Source organism: Bos taurus, chromosome 18 (assembly GCF_002263795.3).
Source record: "Bos taurus isolate L1 Dominette 01449 registration number 42190680 breed Hereford chromosome 18, ARS-UCD2.0, whole genome shotgun sequence".
In the NCBI taxonomy this organism is placed as follows: domain Eukaryota; kingdom Metazoa; phylum Chordata; class Mammalia; order Artiodactyla; family Bovidae; genus Bos; species Bos taurus.
This window is the reverse complement of record NC_037345.1, coordinates 29476182-29490973: the sequence shown is the minus strand read 5'-3', so window position 1 is coordinate 29490973 and position 14792 is coordinate 29476182. Positions and strand designations below refer to the sequence as shown.

At 39.9% G+C, this 14792-nt stretch overlaps 1 protein-coding gene across 5 annotated transcripts in view; it reads left to right on the top strand.

The window, feature by feature from the left end:
- The window catches only part of CDH8 (cadherin 8), a 409345-nt gene that overhangs the window by 271013 nt on the left and 123540 nt on the right, over nucleotides 1-14792 (top strand). For 2 of the 5 annotated variants that reach the window (XM_024978266.2, NM_001035339.1), the window contains 1 exon segment: nucleotides 5818-5954. In XM_024978266.2, the coding sequence (XP_024834034.1) occupies nucleotides 5818-5954 (137 nt within the window). 5 annotated transcript variants of the gene reach the window in all.

Sequence of the window (14792 nt, the reverse complement as noted above, 5' to 3'; positions counted from 1 at the left end):
TGTGACTCTGTGTGACCCCATAGACGGCAGCCCACCAGGCTCCCCCGTCCCTGGGATTCTCCAGGCAAGAACACTGGACTGGGTTGCCATTTTCTTCTCCATATGAGTGTTTGTTATCATAGTTAAAATTAAGTACATTTTAACACAACTATGATAACAAACACTCATATGTTATTCAACATGAATAAAAAGTGAATGTGTCCAATAATGCTTTGAACTTGGAACAGTCAGTTCATGGGATGGAGATTTGGTCAGAAAAGGTGGCAGAAAAATGGACGCTAAAATGATGCTAGAAGTGCAAGTAAGAGCCTCTCCACATGCTCCTTCTCCTTGGCTTTAGTTTGTCACTTAAAGTGATACCCTCCATGCTTCTGCTTCCAGGGGTATGAGAACCCAGATGAACTGGTATAGGGAAAGAGAATCAAGGAGTAACAGGAAGGCTGGCTTAAACGTGAAGAGAGGCCTGGGATTCATTAGTAGAAACCTACTGTTTCCAGATGAGTAATGACAACATTAGAGATTTTCAATAGATATTTATTATTATATGTGCCAGGCACTGCAATAAGTGCTCTATAGGTATTACCTCGTCTACATCTCACAAAACCTATTCTAATTCCCATTTAACAGATTAGGTAACAAAGGCACAAAATGATTAATAACACGATGAAATCACACCTGTGATTTTTCTTTTATTCATTTTATAAGACACCAAAGAGAGAAAGATGCAAAAAGAAAGAGGCATCTAGCACTGTGCCTGGTATACATTTGGTGTTTAATGCGTGCTTATTGACTGTGCTAAGTCTGAATTTTTGAACTATTTAGCAGTTCTGGGCAGCCTTTACCATGAAGTCTACTAGGCTATAAAATAAGCAAAATGTGTACAAAGGGAGCAAGAGACTTCTTTATACAGTCGAGGTAGACTTTAAACTGAATTTTAAGCTGTTTTTTTTTTTTTCCCCCCCATCAAGTTCCTCCCATTGTGTTATCTTGTAATGTTATGACAATCTTACCTCTGATCTTACTAAAGGGCTGTATTTTATAAATTCTTATGACTCACCTCATAAAGTCCGTCATGAGCTGATCTTTAAAAAATGAGAAAAATATCCCTGTCTCTTTTAGAGTTATGGGAGTTAAATAACACCCAAATGTTTTTTCCACATTTATGCTATTTATAAACTGGTAAGAAAGGGGCCTTCTCCACCACCTTCCGAGTAGGAAAATTTATGAAGCTTCATTTAATGGGACATGATGTTATTATCGTGATGTGGTGATGATGAACATATCTTCAGCACTTACTAATTACCAAAGACTGATTTATGTTTCATTTTTAATCTTCACAACCAGACCTGTGATTTGAGTATTATATTGGGCCAGTGAAGAAACTGAGGCTCGGGGTATTTATTAATTATCCTAGAAACAACAATATATAAATAATAGAGATATAATTTATTCCAATGTCAAGGTTGCATGGTACAGTTTTGAATAAGGGATTACACAAACAGCTTCCAAAACTCTGTCATTGTTTCCAGTGCTTCTTCTAGGCCAGAAGTTCTAGGCATTTACTGGACAGCAGTCAAATAGCCATGGAGTGTGTTTCCAACCTCGTTTTCTGTGGCCTCTGGGAAATTGGCAGATGCATGAATGTGTGAAATATCAGCAGTGTGATAATAAAATTATTAGAACCCAGCAGTGCATGCAAAGTTTATTTATGAATATGATGCAGATAGTGATAATTAATCCTCTGGACATCACTTAGATCTTTTAACAGAGTGTTCCTGATATCTGGAGCAAAACACATGCCTATTATTTTACAGTTAAACGTGGAACCTCATTGGTCTAATCAACAATCATTGTTTCCCAGGATAATGATTTTTAGTCTTTTTTTCAGTAATACAACAGATTCAGATGTTTTGCAGTGAACACTTACTTCCTCATGTTCAGGATTATTTTGCAAGCACTGTTAATTCAGCTATGTCTCTAGGTTCTTAAATCCATTCTGAATTTCTCTAATTATCCTGAGGGTTAGGCAAGGGATTGTTTTATAAATTCCTGGTATATAGATGCAAGTCAGTGTATTTATTTTCTTTATATCTAAGTCTTTATTAGGAAATGGCAACCCACTCCAGTGCTTGCCTTGAGAATCCCAGGGACGGGGGAGCCTGGTGGTCTGCCGTCTGTGGGGTCGCACAGAGTCGGACACAACTGAAGTGACTTAGCATCAGCAGCAGCAGCAAGTCTTTATTATACCTGGAGTTATGATCTCTTAGTACATGGTTTTATCAAGGAATTTAGCAACATACTGTTGTCAATAAAATTAGTAGTAGTAGTGTTAGTAGCTCAGTCATGTCTGACTCTTTGTGACCCCATGGACTGTAGCCTGCCAGGCTTCTCTGTCCATGGGATTCTCCAGGCAAGAATACTGGAGTGGGTTGCCATTCTCTTCTCCAGGGGATCTTCCCGACCCAGGGATGGAACCTGGGTCTCCTGGATTGCAAGCGGATTCTTTACCGTCTGAGCTACAGGGAAGAAGATCCTGTCAATAAAATTAAGTACTTTTTAATATTATTCCAGAATGTCTAATGATGCTTGTGATTGGTGTAGAGGATTTACAGGAATGTCTTTTTTCTTAATATCTGCATCTGGTATAAGGAGTCGCAGTGAGTCGGGTATGGCTGAGCGACTGAACTGAACTGATAAGGAGCATGTGTGCCATTTCTAATGAGAAGATACAGCTAAGAGGAGCAAGGAGTTATCCATATCCCTATATGTCTGTCTGTCTGCTATCCATCCATTTACCCATCCCCCTTTGTTGTTGTTGTTGTTATTCAGTTGCTAGGTTGTGTCCGATTCTTTGCGACCCCATGAACTGCAGCATGTCAGGCTTCCCTGTCTTTCACTATTTCCTGGAGTTAGATATAGATACAAATAAGTATATATGCATAGATAGATAAGCATAAAGTACCTGTTTATATGTTTGCAATGAAATCCACTAAAATGTTAACAGTACAAACCTACAGATACAAAATTATGGGAAATTTTATTTTTTTTCTTATAATAGCATAGTTTTATTCTTGATGATATAATAAATGTTCATAAAAACCATAGAAAAGGAAAATACGCTTAGCTGCAAATAGCCATGGAGCATGTTTCGTATTTAGTGTTAATGGGTACCAATAAACAGATTTCATGTATAGTTCTTAGGAGTTCCCCTAAACCATGAAAGGTTTCCTCAGTCCTGCCTCCTAGATGGGATTGCACGTGACCTTGGTCTTAGTTTGGGCTTCTTAGATACAGAGTATCCTAGATGGGGTGGATTAAACACCAAAAATCTGTTTCTCACAGTTTCTGGGGGCTGGGAAGTCCAAGATCAAGGTACCAGCAGATCCACTGTATGGTGAGGGCACATTTTCTGGTATGGTTGTCTTCTTGAATCCTCCTTGGCAGAGAGCAGAAAGGAGACAGCCTATGTCCCCTTCTTCTTTTTTTTTTTTTTTAAATAAGATCATTAATCCCACAGGAGAGCCCTATTCTAATGACTTATTCTAACCCTAATTACCTCCTAAAGGCCTTATTTCCAAATGCTATCACACATTAGGAATTAGGGTTTTAACATAAAAATTTGGGGGAGTTCTTTGAGGGTTTCCCAGGTGGCACTAGTGGTAAAGAACCTGCCTGCCAATGCAGGAGACGTAAGAGACACGGGCTTGATCCCTGGGTCATGAAGATCCTGTGGAGAAGGGCATGGCAACCCACTCCAATATTCTTGCCTGGAGAATTCCATGGACAGAGGAGCCTAGTGGGCCTAGTCTCAGTTGAGTTCAGTTCAGTCCCTCAGTCGTGTCCGACTCTTTTCGACCCCATGAATTGCAGCATGCCAGGCCTCCCTGTCCATCACCAACTCCCGGAGTTCACACAGACTCACGTCCATTGAGTCAGTGATGCCATCCAGCCATCTCATCCTCTGTTGTCCCCTTCTCCTCCTGCCCCCAATCCGTCCCAGCATCAGAGTCTTTTCCAATGAGTCAACTCTTCGCATGAGGTGGCCAAAGTACTGGAGTTTCAGCTTTAGCATCATTCCTTCCAAAGAAATCCCAGGGCTGATCTCCTTCAGAATGGACTGGTTGGATCTCCCTGCAGTCCAAGGGACTCTCAAGAGTCTTCTCCAACACCACAGTTCAAAAGCATCAATTCTTCAGTGCTCAGCCTTCTTCACAGTCCAACTCTCACATCCATACATGACCACTGGAAAAACCATAGCCTTGACTAGATGGACCTTAGTTGGCAAAGTAATGTCTCTGCTTTTCAATATGCTATCTAGGTTGGTCATAACTTTTCTTCCAAGGAGTAAGCGTCTTTTAATTTCATGGCTGCAATCACCATCTGCAGTGATTTTGGAGCCCCCCAAAATAAAGTCTGACACTGTTTCCACTGTTTCCCCATCTATTTCCCATGAAGTGATGGGACCAGATGCCATGATCTTTGTTTTCTGAATGTTGAGCTTTAAGCCAACTTTTTCACCCTCCACTTTCACTTTCATCAAGAGGCTTTTTAGTTCCTCTTCACTTTCTGCCATAAGGATGGTGTCATCTGCATATCTGAGGTTATTGATATTTCTCCCAGCAATCTTGATTCCAGCTCATGCTTCTTCCAGCCCAGCATTTCTCATGATGTACTCTGCATAGAAGTTAAATAAGCAGGGTGACAATATACAGCCTTGACGTTCTCCTTTTCCTATTTGGAACCAGTCTGTTGTTCCATGTCCAGTTCTAACTGTTGCTTCCTGACCTGCATACAAATTTCTCAAGAGGCAGGTCAGGTGGTCTGGTATTCCCGTCTCTTTCAGAATTTTCCACAGTTTCTTGTGATCCACACAGTCAAAGGCTATAGTCTATAGGGTTGCAAAGAGTCAGACATGACTGAAGTGACTTAGCATACACGCACAATCCTTATTTGAACCTCCATTTCATTCTGTTTTACTTTATTCCACTGCTTATTTGTGGAATAAAGTTTTTCCAATCATGCCAGTTTTTCTAATCATGCCTTGTGTTTCTTAAGATATTAGTAAATGTGGTAAAAAAAAGTAATTCCTGTATGATCTTGTTACTTAGTGTTCCCGAGAAGCACTTGGCTATAGACATAGAGCATCTTAATGTCTGCCTTATCCAAAAGTTTTCTCAACAGAACTACTAACCTGCCCATTAAAGTTTTAAATCTGCTAAAATATCTAGACCAATTTTAAAAAATTATTTACCAGAGAATCAGAAAGCATCTGATTTCTATGGACAGAGATGAATAGGAAACCTAAATATATACCTTACTTAAAATGATAACAAAACAAACCAACAGCAACAAAAACACATACCTTTTGTGCAGTCAAATCTAAGTTTAACACAAACACACATTTCCTTGGACCTACCATAAATAATTTGCTGTCTAGCACCAACCTCCTTTGGATTTGAGTTCATTGTTTTATATGGTATTTTGTGGCAACTGCTAATTATCATAAGCTGTCCAATAAAAGTGATGGATTGTCCAATTAACTCTTCATCAGCAGCCATTTTTGAAGATGTTACCTATTGCAACTGATGGCAGTTTATGACCTCCATGTTGCATATGTAGCTAATGACTCCTTGGGCAATAATTATTAAGTTTCTTGTGCCTCATTCAGTCGTTTTGTTTTACAAATTAGGATGCCATTGAGTTTACCAATTCATTTCGCTTCACAACTGTGGCTCTCTAAGGATTACTAAAGGTCTGCTGTGGAATGTATGGATCATATAAACTTTGAAGTAGATTACAGATGTGTCTGTTTTGCAGGTTTTCCATCGACCGGCACACTGACCTGGAGAGACAATTCAACATTAATGCTGATGATGGGAAGATAACGCTTGCAACACCATTGGACAGAGAATTAAGTGTGTGGCACAACATAACAATCATTGCTACCGAAATCAGTAAGTGCCTGGGTTTGTTCATTTCTTCCTTGTGTGCCTGCGTGCAGTTTATGCCTAGGGATCATACAAGAAGTGGTCCTGTTTCTTTTAGATATTTTGGCATTAGAACTTCTGTTTCCAAGGAGACTTGGAATGCTTCATCTCAACATGAAATAACTTACGCTGTGGTAAATTACCAAAAGGTTGCAATATATGTGGGAAGGAAACATTTTTACATCCAAGTATTCCTGTATCTTTATACCCATTATTCAGCCATTAAAAACAATGTTTTGCATATTAAAATATGGGAAAGATTTAGCATAAAAGGGTAAGTAAAAGTAGAATTTAAGAACTATAGATCATAAATTTAAATGAACACTAACATTTATATTATATACAATATAGAAACTATTGCTCACACATTTAAGCTATGCATATACACATACACATATAAATGCAGAAATTATAGAAAGAAAATTTACAGTATCAATACATATCACATTTTGGGGAGATGAGATTATAGTTTTTTTTTTTTTTTTTAGAATTAATGTGTTTTACACAGTAATCACAGACTATTTAAAATTACATCTTCAATATAAAATTCTTCCTAAATTTCATGTGAAAATGTAAGCCTTATTTTTTTTTCAGGGGAGGTTCCAGGGTTGTTAAAATAACATATGTTAGTCTTTCTGCCAATTTTTAATGAGCGCAGCTTCTCAGATCGCACTTACTGACACTACAATGGAGTCTCTAAACAATAGCTCTCTGGTGAAATTTAGTGCTCTCCTGTCTAGGAGAACTTGCACTTTGCCTCACCAGTTTTGTTTTTGTTTTTTAATCGTACAGATTAAATCCCCTTTGCAAAGGAGATATGATGTTCATTTTATTTCCAAGCAAAAGACATTCTGCATGTTATCTGAATATTCCTTTCTGTAAAGGAGATGAAAGACTTCACAGTTTATACACGTTCAAGGGAGATGACAGTACATTCTTGAGGGAACTGGGATAGAAGGAATCTGAATAAGGCAACAAAAGTTCACAATAAAAAAGATTCATGGGTATAAATATGTAAAGGATGTGAGCCCTAAACTCTGCTCTTTGCACTCTCTAAATCTGCTCTGGTTTTACATCCAATGTCTCTGAGATTCATGATAAATTTGTCTGTAAGAAGAGTAATCTAGACCTTCAGGAAAGGCCTGGATTTTCCTTGCTTTGAGATGTGGGGGTAATGTCTTCCGTGGAGTCTTATTCAAAAAATAAAACACAACCACTGTGTGAAAAGTGACCATTCAAGAGTGCAGAATGTTTCTCTTGGCAACCTCAAAGCAGGCAAAGAAACAGCTTGATATGGGATTTAAAAGAAGCGCTTTGGAAACTTTGGTGCTTTTCCTTATTAGGAGTACCATTTTCTTCTCTAGTATGTTGCTCTGCTAGTAGTTTATCCCTTGTAACATTAAGGGATAAAGAAAATCGAGCATCTCATTTGGTAGCTTTGATTTCTTAGCCATGTTAACCCCATCTAGATGTGAAATATTTATAATTTACAGTGTTGAAGCTGTATGTCCCCTTAAGCCTCTGAGAAAAACTGTATCTGTTTAGATTGGCTTGAGGCTATATAAAAATGCTCTAAAGCAGTGGTCCCCAACCTTTTTGGCACCAGGGGCTGGCTTCATGGAAGACATTTTCCACGGATCGGGGGTAAAGGGGAATGGTTTGGGATAATTCAAGCTCATTACATTTATTGTGCCCTTTATTTCTATTACGTCAGCTACGTACGTAAGCTACTACGTAGGTCATCTACTATGTCAGCTCCGCCTTAGATCATCAGGCATTAGATCTCGGATCCCCAGTCTAAATGACCATAGTTATTGTTAAAGTATGCAGGCAATAATTACCATTAAAATAATTTTCTCATATATTGAACATAATAACCTACTTGAATTTGCCTAAATCGTAAGACACTTCTTTTTTATGAGTTGTCTGCCTTCACTTACATATTCATCAAGAAGGCCCTAATCAAAAGACTCCATGTACTCTATTCTGTAGAGTAAAAGGAAATGACCAGAACAGGTGGTTAGGAAACATTTCAGGGGCAATCCAGAAACAAAAAACTCTTTTGCAAGGAATCACAAACAAGTAAGGAAGACAGATACAAAAGCAGATGCTCCAGGGTAATGAGCTGTTAACTCTAGGGTGACAAGCGTACCAAGCCCGATAGGGAAGACATTCATTTGTTCGTTCACTCAGTAATTATTTATTGAGTCTTTGGTTCTTGCCAAGTACTGTTTTAGTGACTGGGGATACAGCAGTGATCGAAACGCAGGCAAAAAACATCTGGTCCTCTTGGAGTTTTCTTTCTAGGGGCACCTGAATATGAAACATGGGTTGAAATCTGCTGATATATCCATAAAGAATGACACAGAGGTGAGGAAGAAGGTGATGAGTACTGGGAATAAAAGCAGTTGATGGTGCGACCACAAACCTGCTTCAGTGGACATCTATTGATTACAAATGATTGAAATATAGACCGGATAATTTTTCCTTTATGGCTTGAGAGAAACCACTGAAATATATCCCAGACTTAAGTTTACAGTTAGCTCCATAAAGAGACCAAACAGGAAATGGTTCTGTTCATATGGCAACCCAAAGCTTTTCTTTGAACCTTATAGAATTAAAAGTACACAACCCAAACTCACCTTATTCTGTTGACATCAGTGGGAGTTATCTCATCTTTTACTGCATCTTTCTTTTGATCTTTTTTTTTTTTTTTCCTCAGAGATTGAAAAACTAAACATTTCTTTTTGAATTTTTGCATGTAACTGTCTTAAAACCAACAAGTGTGTGCTTAGTCATTCAGTTGTGTCCAACTCCTGTGACCCCTTAGATTGTAGTCTGCCAGACTCCTCTGTCCATGGGATTCTCCAGGCAAGAATACTTGGTTGCCATTTCCTTCTCCAGGGGATCTTTCTGACCCAGGGATCGAACCCAGGTCTCCTTCATTGCAGTCAGACTCTTCACTGACTGAGCTACCAGGGAAACCAACAAGATTGGAAGTATAAAAGAGAACTGTAAATTTTAGCTGTAAAATATAAGCTGCTGCTGCTGCTGCTAAGTTGCTTCAGTCGTGTCCTACTCTGTGCAACCCCACAGATGGCAGCCCACTAGGCTCCTCTGTCCCTGGGATTCTCCAGGCAAGAATACTGGAGTGGGTTGCCATTTCCTTCTCCAATACATAAAAGTGAAAAGTGAAAGGGAAGTCGCTCAGTCCTGCCCGACTCTTAGCGACCCCATGGACTGCAGCCTACCAGTTTCCTCCATCCATGGGATTTTCCAGGCAAGAGTACTGGAGTGGGGTGCCACTGCCTTCTAGCTGAGGTGGGCATAAGTCTAGAAATTTTAAATGTAAAATTAAGTTACAGAATTGAAAATAATAAGATCACAGAGAACTTAAGAAAAATTGGAATTACTATGAAAATGGCTTAGAAACTTATTTTGACTTGGTTTTATTATTGAGCACATCATGTAATGTTTATCTTCTGAAGCCGCAGATCATGTCCTGGAAAAAAATATTAAAGGGAGATTTATTGTATTTGGATGAGATGAATGTTTAAAACCACCCAGGACAATAGAACCCCATAGGGGGAGCTTCTAATAAAGATAAAGAAATATTCATTCCAGGGAGAACAATTTAAAATTACTCCCAGAGCACCATCTCTTCAGACAAAAGATTTAAGCAAATGAAATTAAGCTAAAAAATGGATTTTAGGAAAGTCCATCTGTTATCTCTTAATGAGAATGGAGATGTCATCCTTTATCCTCTCGTGTCAGATTCACTTAACCAAGGCTGAGATGCTTCACTGTGTGTATTTCCCAAGTATTTCAGTGGTAATAGATCTAACTTGCCATCATGATCAACAGGCACATCTCATTACATGAGCTGGCAGTTAGATGCCCAAGTACTAACAGCAGATTAGGCTTGTATAGCACATCTGTGCTAAGTAGCTTCTCTAGCAGCAGCCCCCTCTCCTGAAACTATCCTAAGGCTTGAAACTGCTGTGTATCATGATGGTGATGGCTTAAAGTAAATTTAGCTAGTTAAACACTGAAAAAGTATTATGTAATACCCATGATGCTTCTAATTCTCACGTCATTCTTTGAAAATAGGTACCATTATTGTATTCATTTTTCTGTCAAGGAAATTCAGACAGAAGGTTAAGTATCTTGCCCAGAATCTCAAGGAGAGCAAAGGGTTCAGAGGTAGGTTTGCTATCAATGCTGTTTAATTGCAGATTACATGTTCTTAGATGCCTTCTTCAGGAGGAACCCTCTCCTGTATCTTCTCTTCTTCCTTTCTCCTCCTTAAATTGAGCTTCTGACACTGCTATATCATTACCTGAAGCAAGCCAATGAAATAGTTCTTCTCTGCAAAGCAGAAGGTTGGCACAGGGACAAGAGTGCAGTGGAGAAAAAAAACAAGCCTCCATTTACTCAGAACCTCCTATTCTAACGCTTATAACCCTAGGGAGGAAAACGGCTTGGTGGACAAAGTCAGGCTTTGGAACTGTTCAGACTGGAATTCTATTCCCATTTTTGAGATTAGGAAACTGAGGAACAGAGATGAGAAAGCAGAAAACAGTGCCTTTAAGGGGACGTTTTTCAATGAAGTTCACAGAGAACTTGACATATCCAGCTGACCCCAGTCTCCTGGGTTAGTGTTTAAACCAGAGTTATGGCATTTGCTGAGCATCTATGGAACCATTAATTTTATTGCAATTAATATATATTATAAACATTGTTTTAATGTTGTGAAGGAAGGCAGAAAGAGGTGAAATGTTCTGTTTGGTCTTTATTGGTGATCGGTGATATTTGAGCTAAGGTTTGTCAGAAGAAGCATGAGATTCATTTAGGTTGGGCAGAGTAGTATAGACATACCTATGAGAGCAACGTAGTAACAAGCACAGCTGTCAGAGAGAGAAAGGAAACCAGGGCAGGGAGGGGATGGTAAGGGAAATACAGTCTCTGCAGGGGCATTTCAGAGGTGTTGAGTGCCAGTTTTAGAGTGTCCTTCTCGGAGAAAGTGGTGACGTGGGATGGAGAGTGGGGAAACCCACTGACATCGTGTACCTGAGAGCAGGCAGCTGACATTTACAGAAAGTGGACTACTGTTGGTTACCTGAAAGTATTGTAAAGCAGGAAGCATATAATTGCCCATTAAATTAATCTCTTTGAGTTAGCGATAATGCATTGCTCTAGCCCACTACAGTGGGCTGCACACAATATTGCAAATGAAGCTTTTCACTAATGATGGTTAAATCTCCCAGGGAACACGCTAGTTTGATAGCGCTTAAGGAATGTTTCTCCCTGGCAAAAGGCCCAGTTGCCACAATAATTTGCTTTGTCCAACCCAGGCTACTTAGGAAAAACATATCTTTATAGGGAGCTCATTGTTTAGAGAAATCTTAGGTCCTGGAGTTAGTGGAGTTGGCCTCATCTTGCCCATATAACCCTAGGCAAAATATTTCCCCTCTCTTGCTTTCAGTTTTTCCATCTATGAAATGGGAATCATAATTGTTCTTTTAAATTTAGGGTGTAGGAGCCTGGCAAGCTACAGTCCATAAAGTCCCAAATAGTCAGATACAACTGAAGCGACTTAGCACTCACACACACGTGCATACACACAAGGATTGAATTAAAAGTGACGGTACTCTACCTCTTAGCTCAAAATATATCTATAACCTTTAGAAATTGATGAATAAATTGCACGTGTTCTTGTTAATACAGCCCTAACCTTAGGCTTTGAATTATAGCTTAATTTAAAATTATTTATTTGGCTTATATTGTCTTTCATCCCTTCTCCTCCCCACAACAAGAAAACTGGTAATCATGTCCTGTGAGTTACTGCTGGGTGCAGCTGTGTTTCTTCACTGCACAACCAATAAGTTTGTTTACTGACCTTCCTTTTGTCCCCGGTTCAGTCATGGTAGATTGATCTGTGCCTAAAGGAAGGCCCTCAAAATGAAGCTGGCATATTCTTGGAGAGCCTGATTGAACTAATAAGGACTTCAGATTTTATATCAGGATCTCGCTCAAAAGATGTAATCTCTCTGTGTATTGCCTGTGGCATAATCAGGGCTAGAGTTTCTTTAAGATCAATATCCTTCCCTTGTATAGAATTGAGTGGAAGCAGGAACTTTCCTGGTGGTCCAGGGGTTAAGAGTCCACCTTCCAGTGCAAGGGCTGCAGGTTCGATCCTTAGTCAGGGAACAAAGATCCCATATGCCTCAGGGCGACTAAGCATGCGCACTGCAGCACAGGATCCCATGTGCCACAACTCAGACCCGATGCAGCCAGAAATAAATGAATAGAAACAAAGAAACATTTTAAGAAATAATACATAATGAAAGAATTGAGTAGAAGAAGATGGAGAGAAGCCACTGTCCAGTTAGGTAACTCACAGAAGGGAAAGAATGATTAAAGTCTGAGGTGGACAGTGAAGTTCAGGGCTGGGGTGGTTACGGGGCTCCCAAGTATCAGAGAAGCTGTGGCAGCAGATGAACGACGTGACTCTTGGGGAACAGAGGCACATGGCAAGTTTCTGTGGCTATACCCTTCCTCAGATAAGCATACACGTGCTGTGAGGTAACAATCAATATTCTTAACAATAAAGGTTATAATGAAGGGAAGTGGAAAATCCATTATGGGGAAGTGAAGGGGAAGCTACGGGTTCCTGGGAATTTCCTGACAGAGAAGAATGGGAGTGTCATTCTGAGTTCGAGGAGAAGCAGGCCCCAAATGAGTATCACTCTGCATAACTCACACCAGTTTTAACCACAATCGTGCCCGTTTTGTGGACAACTACTCCACTTCCTTGAATATCCACTTGATGTCTCCTTTAGCTCCTCTTTGTTCCTCTTGGAATGCATCCATTCTACCGAACTCCTCCCACCACCTCCCCATCTCTTTCGTCTCTGCCTTTCTTTTTGTTCTAGTCTATTTAGGAAACGCCTGTAGATTGAGGCTGGAGATACAGATTTTAACTAGGAACTCCTTTAAGATGTCACTATGACTAACAGCTCTTTAGTCCTAACCTAGAAAAACACAGAACGTAAGAGGCTTCTACCCCTGTGTCTTGCCCTGGTCTCTCTTATAAACCACCCTCCTCAAATCCTTGACAGGAGCTCTTATTGTAGACAGTTGTAGATAAAGGACAGGAGATACACAGCAAACAGTAATCCAAGCTTTTCAGGCGCAAGTTGTAGCAAGCTGACTAGTCACAGCAAATGGTAATCTCCAGGTTTGAGGGTATTGGATAGAGGGGGGTAGGTTGGGGAGATCCTAGATATGTGAGCAGATTATAAAGACTGGATGATAGTAGGATGATTTATCCTCAGTTATGGTTTTCCTTGGTGACTCAGTGGTAAAAGAATCCACCTGCCAATGCAGGAGATACGAGTTCCACCCCTGGGTCGGGAAGATCCCCTGGAGAAGGAAATAGCAACCCACTCCAGTAGTCTTGCCTGGGATAGACTATGGACAGAGGAGCCTGGTGGGCCACCATCCGTGAGGTCACAATGGAGTCAGATACAACTTAGTGAGTAAACAGCAACAACAGTGGTTTCTCTGGGAGTAAAGGAAGCACGTGGACTTGGGAAGAAAATGCAGATATCAGTCAGAGTTAAGTAAGCAAGTTTATAAATCAGGTTGCTTAGATGGAATCATTATTTTTTCATTCATCCACACTCACTTAGTGGATAAGTTACTGAACTTCTCTCTGTGGCTTAGATTCCCTATTTCTAAAATGGGGGATATATTGAAACACCTTTAGAGGTATGTGATAAGAAGTGAATATGCTTACATGCTAATATCTTTCCTAACACACAGTAAAGTTTTGGTGATAATGCTTATGTTAATATTAGTATAACAGTAGTTATAAAGTAAACATTAATTTTATCACTTCGTATAATTAAAGAGGATAGTCCTAAAACTTTAGCTTTCTTGTCATCAGATAAAACCACCCAGCTTTATTTTGAGAATATACAAATTAATGAGTTTTTGAGGCAGTATCATCTTAAGATGATTTGGGAGGTATAATTTTCTACAAACATGTGTCCAAAAGGAGGAGCTTTTTTCCTCAGTCCTGGCCAGTTTGGCAGCCTTAAAAGACTCCTTCTTACCCAAACCAAAGTTGTAGTTGTAACCTCTTTCTCAGAAAGCAGTAATGGTTACTGCTGCTGCTGCTAAGTCACTTCAGTCGTGTCCAACTCTGTGCGACCCCATTGACGGCAGCCCACCAGGCTCCCCCGTCCCTGAGATTCTCCAGGCGAGAACACTGGAATGGGTCGCCATTTCCTTCTCCAATGCATGAAAGTGAAAAGTGAAAGTGAAGTCTCTCAGTTGTGTCCGACCCTCAGCAATCCCATAGACTGCAGCCTACCAGGCTCCTCCGTCCATGGGATTTTCCAGGCAGGAGTACTGGAGTGGAGTGCCATTGCCTAGGTAAAAACAAATTATGAAGGCAGATTTTCACAGCCAAAAATATGCTTTAGATGTGATTTGAATACACCACATAATCTCTTTAAGCTTCAGTTGATATATTTGAAGTACGTTATGACAAAATGAGATAATACAGGTAAAATGGCATATGGAAAGGACTTAATAACATTTCTTTCCCCCTCTAGTGCCCCTCTCCCCTCATCCTCATCCTGCTCTCTGACCTTCTCCAGACCGAACCTGGTGCCTACTAGAAGGTGAAGCATAAACTGTTAGTTCTTTGTCTAAATGTATCATTCAGATCTCCCTTTTCCCCCCGGCCACTTGGGCTTACACATGAAAGTGAAAGTAAAAGTGTTAATTGTTCAG